Raw genomic sequence first — 19566 nt, 5'->3', positions numbered from 1 at the left:
GCCGGTCAATCTCAATATTCCCAGAGCCTAGGATGGTTGGCGCCCAGCCTACAGTAGGCGTTCAATAAATACTTAAATGAATCAAAACAATGCCTGTGAGTCACTAGTACTGATTCTTGGGGCGGTGGGGGGGAGGGGCGGTCGGTAAAACCTTGATGACGGAATCGATCACTGGCCTACGGAATAACTGCGCCTCGCTCACTGCCGCTAACCCAGAAGCCTGGGACACAGCGGGGACTTCAGGTGTTCGGCCCCTGAAGATAGGAACGTGTCTCGTTCCCATCTGATCCCCCCGGTTCCGGGCCCCGTTCCCGGCATACAGTAGGCACTCCATTAAAGCTGCCTGCGTGCACGTGATTGCTGAACAAGAGCTGGCTGGATACCGCCTTGCGCGGAGGGCCCTCTGCGGCCGGCCAGGGGTCCGCAGGGGGCTGGGGGGGGGTGGCCCTTCTGTCCCCGGCCAGCACAAGGAGGCTGGGCCAGCGATGCCTGCTTTGGTGTTTCGGCCGCAGCCCCTCAGAGCTCGTCTCGGGCGGCGCTGTCCAGCGGGGACTGCAACACGTCTGAGTTCTTGGCCTCGCGGCTCAGCGCCTGCTGCTCGCGCATCTTCTGGGATTTGGCACGGTCCCAGTCGGTCTTGACGTGTTCGTTGTTCCACACGACCGAGGTCTCCGTGTCACTCACGTAGCCATCGTCCCCTGTGTAGTGCGTGGGGTAGATGAGCAGGGGCTCCACCGAGAAGGCGCGAAGGTTGCGGGGCGAGAAGTGGGCCTTGTACTCAGACCTGGGGGAGGGCGGCGAGAGGAGAGGCAGCAGTGGGTTGGGAGTAAGGGACAGACTGAGACGGAAGTGGGCAGGGCAGTGGTGGGGGGGGGGGGTGGGGGGGGATCACGTGGAGCTGGAGGGTGGGGGGTAGCACGGGGGAAGAAGCAGGCAGGGGAAAAGACACACCCTTGGGACAGACACGCGGCAAGAGCCCGACCCGCGTGCCCGCCGCAACCCCCTCTCACACTGGGTGCTTGTCAAACATGACGGGCAGGAACTCATCGACAGGCAGCATCTTGGAGAGCGGCTGGGCCGCCAGCAGCTTGCGGGCGCCTTGCAGGGAGATCACGTAGGCCAGCGTCCAGTAGGAGTAATCGGCCTCCACCAGGTTCCTCACACGGGGCACAGCCTTCTCCGGCCGCTCCACCTGCATCCTCTTCCGGCCCACGTAGCTGGGGTGCAGAGTTAGGGCCCTGTCACCCGCCTCCTTCCCGCCCGCCGGAGGACGCCCAGCGAGCAAATCAGAGACCGAGCGAGCCTCCGTCAGGCCCCGGGGCGGCGGCAGGCGTGGTGTGTTTGGGGAGCGATGGGGAGGCTGGAGTGGCTGGGCCAGGGAGGACCACAGGGGCCGAGGTATGCAGGGAGGAGACTGGGTTTTTCCAAGGGCACTGGGGAGCCACGGGAGGATCTGGAGCTGGGAAGGGAAGGATGTCCTGGACCCTTGCTGAGGCTGAACCACGGGAAGGAGTGGGGCCGGGAGGGAAGCTGCTCTGACTTCACAAGGCTGTGGGGCAGCTGGGCAAGGCGCGGGAATGTGGTGAGGGGTCAGGGACGAAGGGGTACGGCTGCTGCTCCTGTTACAAACATGGTCCACAGTCTGGGGCCTAGAGCCTGCATCAGGGCCCTGCATCCAGCAGGACAGCGACAGAGGGAGGGAAGAAAGGACAGAGGCAGGGAGGGGGATCCAACTGACCTAGAGGAGATTCCAAAGGACTGTTCCAGAAATACGCTGGCCACACCCCACCTCGAGCTGGTCCAAGACCCAGGCTCCCCGGCTATGCCCCCACAGTCCGCCAGGCCCCCAGCTTCTGGGAACACTCCCAAGCCCTGACCACACCCACCCCAGGCCACGCCCCAAGCCCCGGCTGCTCTCAGATCCAGGGAGCGCGGGGCCTCTCCTGCTATACCCCCAAGAGTTGGCTCAGCCTGTTAACTTGCAAAGGCCATCAGACCTACAGGCTCTAGGCCACCCTTCTGAGCTCCAGGCTCCAGCTCCACCCCACCTCAAACTGGGCCCCGGACCACGCCACCAGCCCTGCCCCCACCCCCCGACTCACATGAGGTCCCAGTCCAGACCCTCCCGTTCCACGTCCCGCATGAGGTTCAGCAGGCGCCTCTTGAAGAAGATCTCAAAGCGCAGGTCGTCCTCGAACACAAGCGACTTCCGCAGCCCGCGGTCCACCACCTGAGGGAGGACGCCCTGCCCACGTCACACAAAGACCAAGGCCAGACCCGACCCTGAAGTCAGCTCTGCTTAAAGGCCCTGGGGCAGCCGGAGAGAAGCAAACAGGCACCTTCCTCACCGTCTTTTGGGTTGACCTCCCTCCCTTGGAGGGTGGCCGCCCAGCCCCTGGCACGGGGCTGGCGTTGGTTAATGTCCCTGTGGCCGTCGTTTCTAATTGTAAATGTTGAGCACAGAGACCAGGCTCCGGAGACATTTGACAGCAGCTGGGTGGGAAGAGGCCTCAACTGGGGGCCCTGGGTCTCAGACCCCACCTTCTGTGGGAGCCGGGCTCACCCCTCCCTCCCTAGTCTGTTTTCCCGTCTGCACAAAGGAGGGACAACAGCTGCCCCACCCAGGGTTCAGGGGACTTCTGGTGAAGTAGTCACCAGAGAGAGGCCCTGTGTCCCGCTGAAGTTCCGGAAGCCTGCAGGGGGCGCCAGCGATCCCCTCCCGGAGGGGCCAGAAGCCTGAGCACCCGAGGACAGCCCGCCCTCCCCTGCGAGGCCTACCTCCTTCCAGATGTTATAGTGGCTGAGGAAGCAGCCCAGCTCGCCCTTGGTGAGGGGCCGCCCGTGGTAGGGGTCCCGGTAGCCGGGCAGCATCTGGATGCCCAGCGCCTCCACCTGGCTGGTGTTCATGGCTCTGGAGGCAGGGAGCAGGGGTCAGAGGAAGCCCCGCTCAGCCTGCCATCCCGCTGTCAGCCCGCCCCCCTCCCACCGTCCGCACCCGCCAGGGAGCGGTCTACACCCGTGCGTGTGGACCCCCCCCCCCCCCCCCCGGGGGTGGGACTCACTTGCCGTCCACGGCCTCCACCAGCCGGCACTCGATCTCCTGCGCCTGCAGCGCCCGCAGCATGCGGTCCCGCCGGTCCTGCCGTCGCTTCAGGTTGATCATGAAGACCTGCGGGCCCGGAGCTTCAGTGGGAGACTCCAGGCCGGGCCCCTGCCGCCACCCCCGCCCCCGGGGAAGGAAGGCCTGGCTCACCTCGTCAAAGCCCATCTTGTCAGGCGTCCTGGTGGGCACGGAGATGAACCTGGAGGGCTCCGCCGGTGGGTGCTTCACTGTGGGGCGGAGAGAGGCCACGGGGTCGGTGGGGTCCCTCGGGGAGGGGCCGTGGCCTCCTAACAACCTCCCTATCCCAGCCCCTTTGTGACCCTCCCCCTCCCCCGCCACCCCAAACTCCTTAGCCTGGCACTGGAGGCTGTGCCTGAGCCAGCTCCACTCACAACTCTGGTGCTAGTCTCTTTCCCCACCCTACTCACTCCAGCTGTCGGCACTGCCCCAAACGCACCCCCTTCCTACCTCAGGACCTTTGCACACGCTGGGCTTCTGCCTGAAACCCCTTTCCTTCCCCCCCCCTCCATCCCCTGAGTTCTAAGACGGCCTCTTGAGTTGGAGCGGGGCACCTCCTCCTGGCTCCCACAACACCTGGGCTTCTGCCATCGAACCCCAATCCTGCAGTCCTACCTCTCTGGTTTCCTGTCTCCCGTGTGCCCCACAGAACAGACACCAGGTCTGTCCACTCACGCTGAGTCCCCAGTGCCCAACGCTTGGTACGCAGCAGGCACTCAATTACTCGTAGAACGAGCACAGGAATGATGGCAAGCCGTGTGACGTTGACCTGCCTGGGCCTTGGCTTTCCTCATCTATAAAATGGGACTCTAATAAATAAAAACCACTAACAAAAAATTCTTTAAAATGGGACCCGATTTTAAAAACCTCCTCCTCCCAGAGGTTTCAGGGAAAGATGCCACGAAACGACACATGTTATAGGTTGAACTGTGTCCTCCCCAGTAGGTTGGGATCTTTACCCCCCGTACCTCGGAATGTGACCTTATTTGGAGGTAAGGTTTTAAAGACATAGTCAAGTGAAAATAGTGACTGGGATCCTTAGAAGCATGGGAACTTTGGTTACAGACGCACGCGCAGAGGACCACAGGAAACGTGCAGGGGGATGGTGACCGTGTGACTGGAGCGCCTACAAGCCAAGCTATGCCAAGAACTTCAGAGTGGCCATGACCACTCCCCTGTCAGCTGCAGTGAATGATGCTCAGACCACGTCCCTGGGGCCCTGTCTTGGCACACCCCTGGTGGTTTCCCTCAGAAGGATCAGATCCGCGGGTGGACGGGGGGTTGGGGAGGCTCCTGCACGCCCACTGGGCTGGCCCAGAGGAGCCCAGCCTCACGGGCAGTGCGGCATCTACAGCCGTCAAGAATACAGGCCCTATATGAGCCTGAGGGACAGACACAGGCCCCTCTGTCTGGGACAGACCTGGGCGAGGCCCAAAGCCAACCTGGGCTCCCCAGGGACACCACATCCTGGGTTTTTTTGGTTTTTTTTTTTTTTTTTTGCCTGCTGGGGGCCCTACACAGCTCTGACCACCCCCTGCCCTCTTTGGGGGAGCCGGAGACCAAGGGCAAGATGTTGGGGTCTGAGCATCCGGGTGCAAACTCCAGGTGCCTTTCCCTTCTCTTTCGGAGCCTCTGCCCCTCCACCGGGGCCCAGGCTCCCCTGGCCTGCCTGTGGGGAGTGAGGCTCTCCTCCTCTTTATTGCCCGTTCTGGGAAAATGGAGCACAGCGGGCATCCAGAAGGAGCACAGCCATGCAGCCTTTCCAGAAAGTCACATCACAGTGGTTATAAAAACCTAACACCTTCAGACCCATCATGGGGTGAATAATCGAACTTGCCCAAAGAGAGGTCTGGCCTTTGTCCCCAGCTCCTGGGAGGTGAAAGCCCTCTGAACATCCTGCCTGGCAGGACTATCTTTGTTTGCCTGGGCTCTTGGGCCACACCGAGTGGTCTATGCCAACAGTGTGATGTAGGATCTTGCGCCATGTGGAACCAGCTCGCCCTCTGCGAGGACTAGACGTGGAGGTCACCCATGTGGCAGTCAGCCAGGTCCCTGTGAGTCCAGTAAAAACCCTGGACACCGAGGCTCAGGGGAGCACCCGTGGCTGGCAGTACACCATGCGTGTTGTTCACACTTTGGTGCTGGGAAAAGTACAAGCTGTCCGCACGACCCCACAGAGAGGGGACGACTGGAAGTTCCATGCATGGAACGCTCCTGGATACCACCCCAGACACCCCTTCCCTCTGCTGACTGTAATCTGTGTCCTTTCACTCTTAATAAACCGTCACAGCTTCCGGTGAGCCCTGAGTCCTTCTAGCGAATTCTCAGACCCGAGTGTGGTCTCAGGGACCCACGGACTCTGCAACTGGTCTAAGAAGTAAGAGAACTAGTAACACTAGGCAGCAAGGCAGGGGACGAGCCTCCGCTGCATCCAGCAGCCATGGCGGCACCGGCGGGACGCTGGGCGGACGACCTGGTACTCGAGAGAGGCACGCGGGGCGATTCCACTTCCGGAAGCACCAGGCAGCCCAAACCCATCCGCTGAGGAAACAGGGGCGGTGGGAGGGCCAGGGGAAGGCCGGGGCCCGGGCTGTGGCTGGTGACAGGATACAAAAGCGATCATCACCCGCACACACACAACTCCCATCGCCCCCGTGTTGTTAAAGCTCAACGGACAGGACTTATATGGAGCAAGGTTTACGGGGCCGACAGGGAGAGATGCTGCGTAGTCCGGGGGCAGGGGCGGGGCGGCGGGGAAAGGAAGCAAGTCTCCGGGTTCCCCATTCTCAGGGGCCTCGCGGAGCTTTTCTGCAAGTCTGAAGCTTCGCCGTAAGACAGACCTGAATGCGTGGGGAAAAAAATCACACGCACAGCCTGGGTCCAAGCGCCCACGCGTGGACACGTGGTTTTCACTCAGACCAGAAGGAAGGATTTGCACCAACACCTGAAACCTCCAGCCCCTCCTGCCTTTCGTTCCATATGCTTTGCTCTGGCCCCTGAGAAACGGGGAAATATTCGCCCCTCTGTCATTTTCGGTTTCTAACAGCAGCGCGAATGGTTTCCTGACCGGAGAGAACACTGGAAATATTTGTGAAACTTTAAACTAGGAAAACTACGGAAGCCTCGGAGATATTTCTCAGGGTCTAGTCGCCAGTGGGAGTTGGTGACAAGCAGAGATCTACCTCCTGTGACTGCAGTCTGGTGGGGTTTGCTGGGCCGGGTGTGGGCATCCGTCCCAGACGCTCAGATTTTATGGGGGGGGGGGGGGTCTTCAGCCTGGTCACCTTGCAGCCTCCAGACGTCACCTCCAAATACCCAGAAGTTGCCCCAGAAGGCAGGGTGCCATTCCACCTTCAGCCACCAGGGGGTGCCACAGACAGAACTTTCTAGAGCTTGGGCACAGTGGGAAAGGAGCCCCAGAGCTGGGCTCCTCCCTGTCTGTGCGGTGGGAGGAGTGGCCATGCCGCCTCAGAGGCTGTCTTGGGGGAGTGTGTGGCCAGCACAGGGCGAGGCCCCCGTGGAGGTGGACAGTGTCTCACTGCTGGCTGCTCCAGAGATCCCCCAGCTGCTCAAACCACCACGAGGGCAGCTCAGCCCTGCGTGCCTGTCCCACCTCAGGGGCCCACCGGAGGGACAGCTGGCGTAACAGTTTATGGATTGATGTGTATATGTACATACATATTAGAAAGACGTGAGCTTGCAACTATGATACAAATACCTTTTTAAAATAAATCTATTCAAGTGGGGGAAATAAAAGCATTCATGTAAGAGAAATACGAGACAAAGAATGGTGGGCCTGGGGGTTGGCAGGGGTACGGATGAGGAAAGGGCTCAAGATGACTCACAGTGTCCCAGACGCTACCATGCACATGAAGGTCTATCAGTGAAAACCTGCTGCCCCTGGGCTCCCACACCCTCCATGGCTCCCGCCTGCCACCGGGGGAAAAAGGCCTGTTCCTCAGCTTGGTGTCTGAGGCCACTGCCCCGGCCCCGCCTGCCAGCTCTGCCCAGCTCACCACCTCGATTTCTGCCCCGTCAACCTTGGCTGTTCGCTGGGCTCACGTCCCCTCCAGCCTCCCGGCCTTTGCGAGGGCTGATCCTCCGGCTGCAATCTTCTTCCTGGCTAACTCCCGTCCACCCTGCATCTCCATGCCACCTCTTCCCGGAAGCCCACCCCGACCGCTCTCGGGAGGCTGCGCACAGCTACCTGCAAGCTGTTCGTGCCGGGCACCCCCTGCCCCCAGCCAAGGGACTGGCGTGCGGCAGACGCTCGCGTCGGGGGATGGGTGCGAGGTGGCGGAGAAAGGGAGGTGACTTGGGCGCGGGTGGACTCACCCATGACCTCCAGCTGCACGTGCATGAAGCTCTCGGCCTCATCCTGGAGGCTGCTGTGCGCCCGTAGCGGCACTGGCAGGAAGCCATATACCTCCTTGTTGCAGACGTACATCTGGACCTCTGGGGCCGAGGAAACAACAATCAGAAATGCAAACGGCGGGGCTCCGGGGTGGCTCAGCCGGTTGGGCGTCCGACTTCGGCTCGGGTCGTGATCTCGCGGTCCGTGGGTTCGAGTCCCGCGTCAGGCTCTGTGCTGAGAGCTCAGAGCTTGAAGCCTGCTTCGGATGCTGTGCCTCCCTCCGTCTTTCTCTACCCCTCCCCTGCTCGCGCTCTGTCTCTCTCTCTCTCTCTCAAAAATAAATAAACGTTAAAACGAATTATTAAAAAAAAAAAAAAAAAAAAAAAGCAAGTGGAAATGGTGTGAAGCCGCAGGGCCCCGGGCGGGGCTGGATCCGAGACAGGTCCCGCCGCTCCTGGCAACCAGCAGAGGCTCCTGAGTTCCCCATCTGGGGCCAGGAGCCAGAGGAGGGGCTCACGCTGCCGGGCAAGCCCATGACAAACTCCAGAGCTGTTAACAGGCGCCTTGCGCGGCCACGGACTCAGTCCCCGCAGGATTCCGTGACAAACCAAACCGCAAAACAGCGGGTGGACCCCACCAGATGCACCCTTATGCACAGAAAGGGGCTGCAGCTGAACAAAACATTAGTTACATCAGAGCCGCCTGCATTCGCCCTTTTCTGAGTGGTTTACATCTTTGTATCTTGTGTAATCTTTTTTTTTTTTTCTCCCTTAAAAAAAAAAAAAACCCGGTGAAAATGATTTTTCGTTTTAACTGGTTAAACTTTTTCTGTGAAGGGCCAGATGGTCAATATTTACGCTTGGGGGCCAGACAGTTCTGTCTGAATGACTCAGTTGCCGTTGGAACGCGAAAGCGGCCATAAATGATGCTTAAATGGATGGGCGTGGCTGTGTGCCGCTGAAACTTTATTTATAGGCCCTGAAATATGAATTTTATATGATTTCAGATGTCACAGAATATTCTTGTTCTTTTCATTTTTTTCCATTCAGATGACCAACTATATATTTCTTATATATATTTGGTCTTTGTTCACAGTTTCTGGCTCACGGTTCCCCAAACCCGTGGAATTTCCTAAATGTTGAGAGCTTAAAAGTGTCTTTTATGTTAAGAAATGCCTTTTGAGAAGCATTTAAAGAGGACCCCCCCAGCACACACACACACACACACACACACACACACACACACACACACACTGATTGCCAGGGGAATCAACCACGAATAGAAGTTTGGATTCTTCAGTCCCACCCCTCCGACCTCTGGGGAGAGGAGAGAGGTAGAGGCTGAATCACCAAGAGCCAACGATTCAATCAACTGCGTCTATGTCACGGAAGCCTCCATAGAAACCCGACAGGATGGGGTTCAGAGAGCTTCCGGGGTGGTAAACACGGGGAGATGTGGGGAGAGCAGTGCACGTGGAGAGGAGAGGAAGCTCGGTGCCCCTTCCCACGTACCTGGCCTGGGCGTCTCTCTACATGCCGCTCCCGGGTTCTACCCTTTTATAATAAATCAGTAATCTAGTGAGTCGATGGGTTTCCTGAATTCTGTGAGCCGCTCTGGCAAATTACGGTGGAGACCGTGGGTTGGTGGCTGGCATGTGAAGTCGGGGGGCCCGGGGGGGAGGGGGCAGTCTTGTAGGACCGAGCCCTCAACCTGTGGAATCTGACGCTATCTCTGGGTAGACAGTGTCAGAACGGAGTTGAATTATAGGACACACTGCTGGTGTCCGAGAATTGCTTGTTGGACAACACGCCCCCCCACCCCCGCCCCGCACACATACATGATGCAGTTGGGTCCAGGAACCAAAGGCATTCTTAGCTCGTGGCTATAGGAAAACAGATGGTGAGCCGGCTTTGGCCATGGGCCATAGTTGGCCGCACGGTGGTTTTAAAAATACGACAGGTCAGCTATGGTTGGCTGTGTTCTCTCTCTCTTTAAAATGTTTTTTTGGTGGGGGGGGGGCGTCTGGGTGGCTCAGTCAGTTATGTGTCCGACTTCAGCTCAGGTCATGATCTCCCCGTTTGTGGGTTCAAGCCCCACGTCGGGCTCTGTGCTGACAGCTCGGAGCCCGGAGCCTGCTTTGGATTCTGCGTCTCCCTCTCTCTGCCCCTTTCCCGCTTCCTCTCTGTCCCTCAAAAAATAAATGTTAAAAAAATTTTTTTTTAATTTTTTCCCCCTAATTGTACAGTTAGGGAACAATTATGCTCAGCTACAGAAAACTGGGAGAACACAGGAGAATATCAAGATGGGAATGACCCTCAATAAATAGGTCTTAAACACCTGGGGAGTGAAGCGTCCCAGCAAAGCTGGGGCTGGAAAATAAGTAGGTCCTGAGGCTATCGCCTGACACCTGGCTACAGCCACACCCGAAGCCATCCCTGCATCCTGCAGCTCTGATTGTGTGAACCTTCTGTGGGCTCGGCACCGTCCCAATGAACCGGACGCCCCAGTGACGGCCCACTCCCTGCGGGCTCACCTGCTTGCTTGCAGGAGAAGGCAAAGACGATGATGTCATCAAAGGACAGGTGTAGTCGGGGTGAGGAGGTAGAATGCCAAGTTCCTGGATGCCGCCTTCCGCAGGTCGATCAGGAAGGTCCGAGTGCACCATGGGAACCGCAAAGCAGCCCTGACGGTCCCGCTTGCGGATGGGGATGTAGGCAGGGGTGCGTTTGTAGTAGCCCTGCAGGGAGAGGGGCAGGGTGCGGGGGTCCCTAAAGGTGAGGCGGGGGGGCCTGGACAACGGGAGGCATGGAACAACTCGGAGAGCAAGACCCAGATGCCAGCCTCTGGCCACAGTGGCTATTCGCTGAGTGCAGAGCTCGGGGTGCGGTCAGGCCTCATCTGCACCCCACCCCCCACCAGAACCTCGGCCACCCGGGGTGGGGGTGGCAGATAAGGGGAAGGGAAGCGGCTGTCCACCTCCACACTTCAGATCAGGAGGGAGCCACTGGGGGGGCTCAGTCGCTTGGGCGTCCAACCTGGACTCTGGACTTCGGCTCAGGTCACGATCTCACGGTTCGTGAGTTTCGAACCCCAGGTGGGGCTTTGCACGGATAGCGCAGAGCCTGCGCTGGATTCTCTGTTTTCCTCTCTCTCTGCCCCTCCCCTGCTAGCACTCTCCCTCTCAAAAATAAAGAAAGATTAAAAAATTAGAAAAAAAAAAAGAAGAAGAAGAAAGACAGGAGACATTAGGGAAGGAGGAAATCAGAAAGTCAAGAAAGGGCTGGATCTTTGTGATCCTTTGATTTACGCTGGACAACTTCAAGGAAGTTGGGGGGGGAATCTTCTAGAAAAGATGACTTAACAGTCGGAGGTTGGTCTCTCTCTTCGTCATACCTTTACAAACTGTAATTCTTAGAGTGTAACATTCAGGTTTCTACGACATATTTTTAACAAATAGAAACCATGAAATTGTTCACTTTAAAATGGTGAGTTTGGGGCGCCTGGGTAGCTGTTGGTTAAGCGTCTGACTCTTGATTTCAGCTCAGGTCATGATCTCACAGTTTGTGGGTTCGAGTCCCACGTCAGGCTCCACGCTGGCAGTGCAGAGCCTGCTTGGGATACTCCCTCCCTCTGCCTCCCCTGTTTGCTCTCTCTCTCTCAAAATAAATAAAAATAAACAAACAAAGCTGAGTTTTATGTTATGTGAATCACCCAACAATTAAAAAGACAGGCAGAGTCAAGAGGGGTCCCGGCTCCAGCCACCAAACCCCATTCCGCTGGCATGGTCCCCACTCCAGCACCTACCCTTTCACTCCCCCTGGAGTTGCCTGCAACCCCAGCCTCAACCCTGGGGTGGGACTTGTGGCCCAGGCTTGGTCAATCCGAACCTGGCATTTTCCTGGCTTCAGTAACTGGCTCAGGTGTAGGAGGAGACTAGACAGGGACCAAAGTGGACTTTGGCCAGATGGTGCTGGGATCATGCCTCAAGAGTCTGAAAATGAAGCCACCCAAAGGATGGAGGAAGACAGGAATGCTGTTTGAATACCTAGATCAAGCGGTGCCTGAAGTCCTATCCTGGCACCGCCCCTTCCTAGCTGTGTGAGGTTAGGCAAGTCAACTCCTCTCTGTGTTTCTATTTCTGCTTCAGTAACTGGGAAGAGGGTGGGGAGGAGAGGGCACAATCACAGCCCTTCCCCAGAGGGGCTACTTAAGGATTATCACAATGATGTTGTGAGATGCTCACATGAGGTGGTATGATAAGTTAGACTCTAGCCACAGCCCCCAGTTGCTCACCCCTCCCACCCCCGGCCCACACCCTACCCCAGAAGCCCCCTGACCTGGGAAGTCATCCCACACCAGAAGTTGGAGTACGCAGCCCGCGAATCCAGCATCGGGGCCACCACGGTCTTATTCTCGGCGATGAGGAGGCTCAGTGTGTCAGGGTTGAGGATCAGGTTGTCTGCATCCACAAACTGCAAAACACCCGATACAGCATCAGCATGCGTCACGGGACCGACCTGGGCTGGGCCACGGCTCTGAACAGCCAGAGCCCTACAGGGGAGGGGCGTCTGGGGATCCCGGAGCAGCAGAGGGGGCCCTGGAAGCCACCTGGTTCCTCAAGCGACAAGCCAAGTCATGCTCATACGATACACTACGCGGCAAGAGAAGGGACAGACCACACAGCACAAAGCAACATAAATGGGTCCCAGATGTAGCACTGGCAACTTTCAAAACAGGCAGCGCTGGAGGACGAGGACAGTCAGAGCAGAGGCCACCTCTGTGCGGAGTGGCTGGGAGGAACACACGCTTTTCCTAACGTCGATTAGATGCTGATAAAAAGCGTATAAAAATCAGACCTTCGCATAAGCCTTTTTTTTTTCCTTTAATGCCCCGAATGTTGGGATAAAAACATGGTAACTTCCTTGTTGCGGCACAAGATGAAATCTACCAGCCCGGGAACAGCGTCACCATGGGGGGGGGGGGAGGGGTGCCTGCTGGTCCCCCCACCCCAAACCACGCGTCACCAACACTCTCCAGCAAGGCCACGCCAGGATGCTCACCACAGTGTTATTTATCACACAACCCGGGGACGACCCAAGAGCCTGGTGGTGGCGGACCAGCCAGGGGGGTTCGGGCCGCGTCCCACCGCGGAGTGAGCCAAGACGGCTGGGCATCGCGCCGCAGAAAACGATCGGGTAAGGGCGGTCCTGTCCACCGGGGATACGCAGGCCACGATGCGATTCCACACTCCGAGGCGTGCTCCAGGACAACGGGGAACAGGGATGAGACATTTGCACACCCAGGTTCCCCGTGGCATTGGCCACAGCAGCCAAACGGCGGAAATGACCCAAGTGTCCGTCGATGGCAGAAGGGATGAACAAAACGTGGTCCATCCGTTCAAGGAACATGACTCAGCCACAAAAAGGACTAGAGTTCTGGCACACAGCTACCACATGGATGGGCCTTGAGAACATGGTGCACGGTGAAGGACGCCAGACACAAAAGGCCACCTGGTGTTATGATTCATTTACATGAAATGTCCAGAACGGGCGCATCTATAGACACAGAAAGCAGACTGGTGGGTGCCAGGGGCTGGGGGACGAGGAGTGGGGAGTGATTGCTCATGGGGACAGGGTCTCCTTCTGGGGTGCTGGGAATGTTCTGGAGCTGGACAGAGGTTGTGGTTGCACAACATAATGAATGTACTAAATGCCGCTGAGTTGTCCGCTTTAAAACAGTTAATTTTATGTTATGTAAATTGCAACTCAATTAGAAAACACAGAAAAGCAGCCAGAAAGTGAGTCTCCCTGGGAGGTAAGATTATAAGGTTTGCTTGGTTTTTTTCTTTCCTAAGTTTCTTATTTTTTTCTTGTGTATTTTCACACCAGTAACACCTACATCGCTTGCAAAAGGAGGAAAAAAGAAGGTCCTTTTCTTCTCCTCCCTCCCTCCCTCCCTCCCTCCCTCCCTCTCTCTCTCTCTCTCTTTCTTTCTTTCTTTCTTTCTTTCTTTCTAAAGAGGTCCTTTTCATAACAATTTTAAAACACCGGACAAAGGGGTCCACATCCCAGTATGGATTTCCAAAGGCCCCAGTCACAGAAAGACACTGGTATGCCGAAAGCGGCTTTGAGTTTTAAACTAACACACTGAGTTCCGCCCAAGTTTGCTGAGGGAGAGAAGTGCAAGCCAGCCAGCCTCGAACCTGGGGAAGCAGACAAGGTGGCTCTGTGCTAGATGGTTCCAGGAGGGGCCAGTCTCCTCTCTGCACCTCACTGGTTCCGAGACTCCACCCAGCACGTGGTCACCTACCTCTCTGAGCCTCCACCTTCCCGTCTGTAAATGGGCTGATAAGACATCAACCTACAGGGCTCCCAGGAGGAGTCTGTTCTTTTTTTTTTTTCCCCCGTTTAAGAAAAGAAAAAGTAATTTACAAAGGGTGTTCCATTCTTTCTCCTCCACCCTCTCTGCAGAGCTCAGGTCAGGGACATGGGGTCCTCCTGGCACCCTCACATCTAGTCCCCGAACAGAGCCTGTCCCCTCAGCCTGAAAAAGCATCCCCAATCCATTTGCAGTCACTCCCCACTCCTCCTGCTCCATATTGGCCTCTACCCTGGCCTCCTGCTAACCCCATTCCTGCCCCAACAGACCCTGCTTCCCCATGGGGGAAGCCACGGGGCTTCTGAAAATCATAAATCAGAACACAGTTCTCCTGTGCTCACATACCCTCCATGGCTCCCCATTACCCTCAAAGTAAAAACGAAATCTCTCCCTTGGTCTGCGTAGTCTGGCCCCCACCCACCACTCCAGGACCGCCTCCATCACCCCTCCAGCCACACCGGCTTCCTTCCCAGTCCCTGTATGCCCCACGCTTGTGCCCTACTCTGTTCCCTCTGCCTCAGACACTCCCTCAGTATCCCCCCGGAGGCCGGCTTCCTTCTTCCTTCGGATCCACTGCCAGGGTCCCCTCCTAAGGGAGGCCCCCAACCCTGCTCACTCATCACAACACCCTGATTATGCCATCTGTTGTGGACTGAACGGGGGCCCCCAGAAAACGATATGTTGAAATTCTGACCCCTGGTGACCTGTGACTGTGATCTTAATAGGGTCCTTGCACATGTAAGTAAGATGTAGGTTAAGATGGGGTCAGACTGGAGTAGGGTGGGCTCTAAATTCAATGACTAACGGCCTGATAAGAAGAGACAGAGAGAGGAGTCCGTGTGACCCCAGAGGCAGACAACAGAGCGATGTGGCCACAAGCCAAGGAACATGCGGAGCCCCCACAAGCTGGAAGAAGTGAGGAAGGACCCTCCCCTAGAGCCTTCAGAGGGAGCAGAACCCTGCGGACACCTTGACTTCAGACTTCTGGTCTCCAGAACCGCGTGACAATAAACTTCCGTCATTTTAAGCCCCCCCCCCCCCCCCCCCCCCCCCCCCCCCCCCCCGCCCAGTGCGGGCTACTTTGTCACCGTAGCCCCAGGACACTGATCCGCCACCAGCTGCCTTTGTACGATCGCAGCACTGGCTGCCTTTCGGTATGTCCTCACTCAGTTTCGTTTTCTGGTCATGTCCGCCTTTCCGGGGACGCTAGGAAGGCAGGGTGCAGCCCGTGCTGACCCTCACCGTGTCCTCGGGGTCCGGCCCGCGGACGGAAGGCAGGGGACAGGCTCACAGACGTCTGCCCACTAAGTAAATAAGGAAGGTGCAGGCCGCAGCTCAGGGCCCGGCGTGTAGATGGAGACCAACCACAGGTACGTCAGGCTGGCACGAGTGCACTCAGCCTCCACGGGGAGCCAGGCCCAGCCTTCAGTGCCGTCCACCCCCACCCGCACCAGGGGGGAGATCACGTCCAGATCAAGGGGATGGGCTGACGGGGCTCGCAGGCCTGTGGGGAGATACCTTAACATCACTGCACTTGCGCCTGAACCGTCCCTCCCTCCAGAGGCAATGGCCGGCCCAGAAGGAAGTGAAAGTCAGGCCCCATCGCCAGTGCCCCCCAGCCCCCCACCACATCCTCTAGCTTCTCGGAATTCGCCCAGAGGGTGTTATCCTCGGGTGTGCAGGAGGGGCAATAAAAAGGAGACGGCCCAAGGGTCCCACCACAGGGGACGGTTAGGAACACAACCTGATGACTAAGAGCCCAGGGGGCCCTGCACTGAATCCCAGCAACTCTGCGACCCAGCTGTGTCACCTCTGACAACTCACTCCCCCTCTCAGAGCCTGTTTCCCTCCGTAAACGGGGGTGGGGTTAAAGTTGGTCTGTACAGCCCACTGCTCCGGCCTCCCTCGGCCACCCAGACCTCCCCCGCCATCTGGGGGCGGCTGGCCGAGAAACTCACCAGGATGTAATCGGCCCACATGTCCCGGGCAGATTTCAGGGCTGCCTGGCGCAACTTCATAACGTGCTCGTAGCGCGAGTCGGACCAGTGTTTGGGGCCCTCCTCGTCCGGGTAGGACCTGCAGAGAGGCAGCTGTGCTGTGGGAAGCGTGGGGCACCATCGCAACCCAGGGGGCAGTGGTCAGAGAGGGCTTCCTGGAGGGGGGGATGTGTGGGCTGGATCTGAAGGCTGCGAGGAAGCAAGAGGAGAAAACTGGGGGAGGAGGCCCAGGGCCAGCTGCAGAGGAGGAAGAAAGCCCTGGAGATGGGGGTCGGGGGCCTCTATGCCTTGCAGGGTCATTCCTGAGGGTAAGAGGAGCCGCAGAAGTAAACTTGCAGCCTGTCCTCCCAGACTCGGAATCTGGTCTGGGCAGCAGACGGGTTAAGAAAAAAAACCTGAAAGGATTAAAGAAACCAGGGGTCAGCACTGCCCAGGGGATCATGGGGAAGCTAAGCAGTAGAGCTGGTGCCAGGGCACAGAGGGACACTGGGGACAAAGCAGTAGGTGTCCCCACCACCAGGAGGACAAGGGCCCAAGGGAACTGCGGGGAAGAGAATGTCTGGGGCAAAGGTCCAGCTGGAGGATTACGGCCCATTGAAGCTGAAGGCGGATCAGAGCAGCCAAGGCCAGCCCTTAAGGCTGCAGAGCTGGGACAATGGGGAATCAGGAAAGGTGTGTGAATAAGGGCGCAGCCCAGTCCGGCTGTTGGGGCGTCGGGGGAGGGGGGTGGGGGGCATCCGGGCAGAAGCCGAAGCTCACCTGGGCTCCTCTGCCGGCCGCCACTCCACAGAGTGGTACCAACTCTTTACAGCCACCAGCCATTCCCGCAGCACAGCCGACGTATTGTCTGAGTTGTGGTCCGTGGCCACCCTGCGGGCAGAGCAGGACAGGCAGCGTGAGGCCGGGGACAGTGAGGCAGGGCAGACCACCGGGGCAGCAGGGCAACAACAGACTCCGGACCCCAAGCCAGCCTCCCACTAGCTTATAGCCCCGGGCAAGACGCTTCCCCCCCTCGCTGCCTGTTTCCTCATCTGAAATACAGGTGAGGGAGGACTGGACCCACTTCCCCGGGCTGCAGAGGGGATCAAACGAGCTCATTCTGGAAAAACACGTCAGACGTCATTAGTTCTATTGAGCATCTAGGATCTTATAACCACCCCAAGTACTAAATAGGTACAATTTAGTTTTACCATGTTTTCAAAGTTTATTCATTTATTTTGTGTGCGAGAGAGAGAGAGAGGGAAAGAGAGAGCCCCAAGCAGGCTCCACTGTCAGCACAGAGCCAGAGGGGGGACTCGAACCCACGAACCCATGGGAACCCATGAGATCATGACTGGAGCCAAAATCAAGAGCCGGACACTTAACTGACTGAGCCACCCAGGCGCCCCTGTGCAATTTAATTTTAAAATGTATCCAGTATATCACAGACGCTCACCCCCCCCCCCCAATTGTCTCTTATGAGCAACACCACCTTATAGTGGGCTGTGGTTACTTATTAATTCAACAAACATTTCTTGGATTATCCAGGCCACGCAATCTGGGGTGGAGGAGCGAGAGCCATTTAAGAGTTCAGGTTAACCATAAAGATGAGAGCTATCCCCCCACCAAAAAAAAAAATTGTTATGAAGTCGCCAACAACAGCAGTGATGATTAGTAATGCCAACATAAGGATAAGAGTAACGGTCACAGCTCTGGCCCATCGGGCACCAAATCAGAGATGCCAGGCACAAGGGCTTCACGGGCACCAAATCAGAGATGCCAGGCGCAAGGGCTTCGCAGGCATTAACTGGTTAATTTTCTGAGATGGACCCAACCGCAGTGACATTAACGCCCCCCATTAACTGAGGCAGGAGGCGGGAAGTCACCAGCCAGGCAGAACTCGGCCCCATTCCCCTGCCACGAAAGAGTCACTTCCCCCTTTGGCCACTAGGGTCCGGTAACCCACCCACCCACGCTGGTTAGAGGGCAGGGAATCTGACTCCGGCTGGGTTCGGGATCCAAGGCAGCAGGAGCCGTGAGGTCTTTCTGTTAGCGGAAGAGCCGTGTGGGCCGCGGGGACCCCGGGTTCCCCTTCTTTGGGGCTGTGGGTGCTCCGAAGCGGGTTTGAGGGTTAGTCCCAGGCAGAGCGGCCCAGCCCTGGGCTGGGCGCGAGGGGTCCCGGATCTGCAGAGCGCGGTCGGTCAGTCCTAATGCGGCGGGGAAGAGACAGGGGGAGGGGCGGGACGGCAAAAGCAAAGGGCCCGCGCGCCCGGCCCGCCCCGAAGAGGGAAGCCAGCGGGGGCCACGCGTGGGTCCGGTCCGGCCGGGGCAGCAGGCAGCGCGTGGCGTGGAGCCGCCCGAATGGGGGCAAGCAGGCCGGGCGGGGGCCGAGCTCACCACAGCGCCGTGCGCTCCCGCGGGTGCCGCAGCCGCTCGAGCGCGCCCAGCGTGGCGGGCAGCGCGTGGGCCGCGTTGCGCGCCAGCAGCGCGATGAGGACTCGCGGCGCCTGCAGCGGCGACTCCGGGCTCCAGCGCTCCTCGGGGAAGTAGGCGGCGGCGCCCGGCGGGCCCCCCGGGGGCGGCAGCGCCAGCAGCAGCAGCAGCAGCACCGGGCGCGGCCGCCAGCCCCGCCTGCACGCGCGTGGGGCCTTCGCCATCGCGCCACGCGTCGCCTTTAAGCCGTTTTTTCTGCCGGCGGACGCCGACCGCGCCTTGAAGAGGCCAGTGGGGGGCCCCGCCCTGCCGCGCGCCTTAAAGGGGAGGAGCGCCTGGAGTGAATCAGCCGTCTGGGCCCGTTTCCCAGGCCCCGCCCTCAGGACGGCCTTAAAGGCACAGAGAGCCCGGAGCCTTCCAATCTGACGTGACTCTCGTGCCTTCAAGGTGCCGGAGCTCAGGACAAGCCCTGCCTCCCGACACCGGCCCCCGCCTGATGTGCCTCCAGGCGGAACTGGCTAGTTAGGACCAGGTTTCACGGGGACGTCGTCTAGGGCTGTTGGGTGTGAAGCGCGCGTGGCCCCTGGCGTCCTGCAGACCCGGCTTCAAATTCGGCCCCCACCGTGGGCTCCCAGTGTGAGCCTCAGTTTGTCCATCTGTGCTATAGGGTCTTCCCGACGCCTCAAGGCTGGCGGCTGCTGGAGCCAGATACTTGAAAATGCTGAGCACGCGATCTGGGGGCAGGGTGGGAGTTTCCAGAGAAATGCTATCAGGGAATTGTTTCCCAGGACCCTTATTAATGTACTTTACGTGATATTTGCCCTTCCTCCTCCCGATGCCCTTCTCCTTGTCCATCCCCTTCTTCCAAATTCATTTCTCTCCTTTCTTCTGTTCTCCAGTTTTTTCTACAATAATCATTTGTGCAAGTTCAGTTTTTAGCTGAATGTTTTGGAAGTGCAACCTAAAATTTACTGGTTACATGATTGACCAAGGGAGTGAGGAAGGGAGTGGAGGAAGGGGGTCCGGCCACACTGGTCACTGCTGAACCTGGCCAGAGCATTCATATTAAGTTAGAAAAACAGAGTGACAAGATGTATCCCATACCCTGCTAAACTGAGAAAAGACTAGAAGGTTTTCGGACCAAAGACAAATAGCGATTTTCTCCAGGAGGACTGGATGGCACATTCTTGTTTCTCCAGTTTTGCAGGATTAACATCACATCCTGGGTTTAAAAACTACAACAACAGCTGTACAAGGCTGCGAAGCCCAAATGTTATCTCAGAAGTTGGAGCTGGAGGGTGAAG

General features: G+C 57.9%; 1 protein-coding gene across 1 annotated transcript; it reads right to left on the bottom strand.

The window, feature by feature from the left end:
* Positions 1–18561, bottom strand: COLGALT1 (collagen beta(1-O)galactosyltransferase 1). The gene is given in 15 exon segments (XM_019416293.2): positions 1–784; positions 1011–1217; positions 2103–2230; positions 2779–2911; positions 3063–3169; positions 3254–3330; positions 7457–7576; positions 10009–10056; positions 10059–10079; positions 10082–10127; positions 10129–10212; positions 11813–11947; positions 15812–15929; positions 16610–16720; positions 18227–18561. Coding segments are annotated over 15 exon segments (1863 nt in total). The 5' UTR covers positions 18487–18561; the 3' UTR covers positions 1–516.
* Between the last annotated feature and the right edge of the window lie 1005 nt (positions 18562–19566).

Source organism: Panthera pardus, unplaced genomic scaffold, assembly GCF_024362965.1.
Source record: "Panthera pardus isolate Hobbes unplaced genomic scaffold, ASM2436296v1 HiC_scaffold_8, whole genome shotgun sequence".
NCBI classification, from domain to species: Eukaryota; Metazoa; Chordata; class Mammalia; order Carnivora; family Felidae; genus Panthera; species Panthera pardus.
The sequence above is the reverse complement of the archived record's forward strand: the minus strand, read 5'-3'. Positions and strand labels throughout refer to the sequence as shown.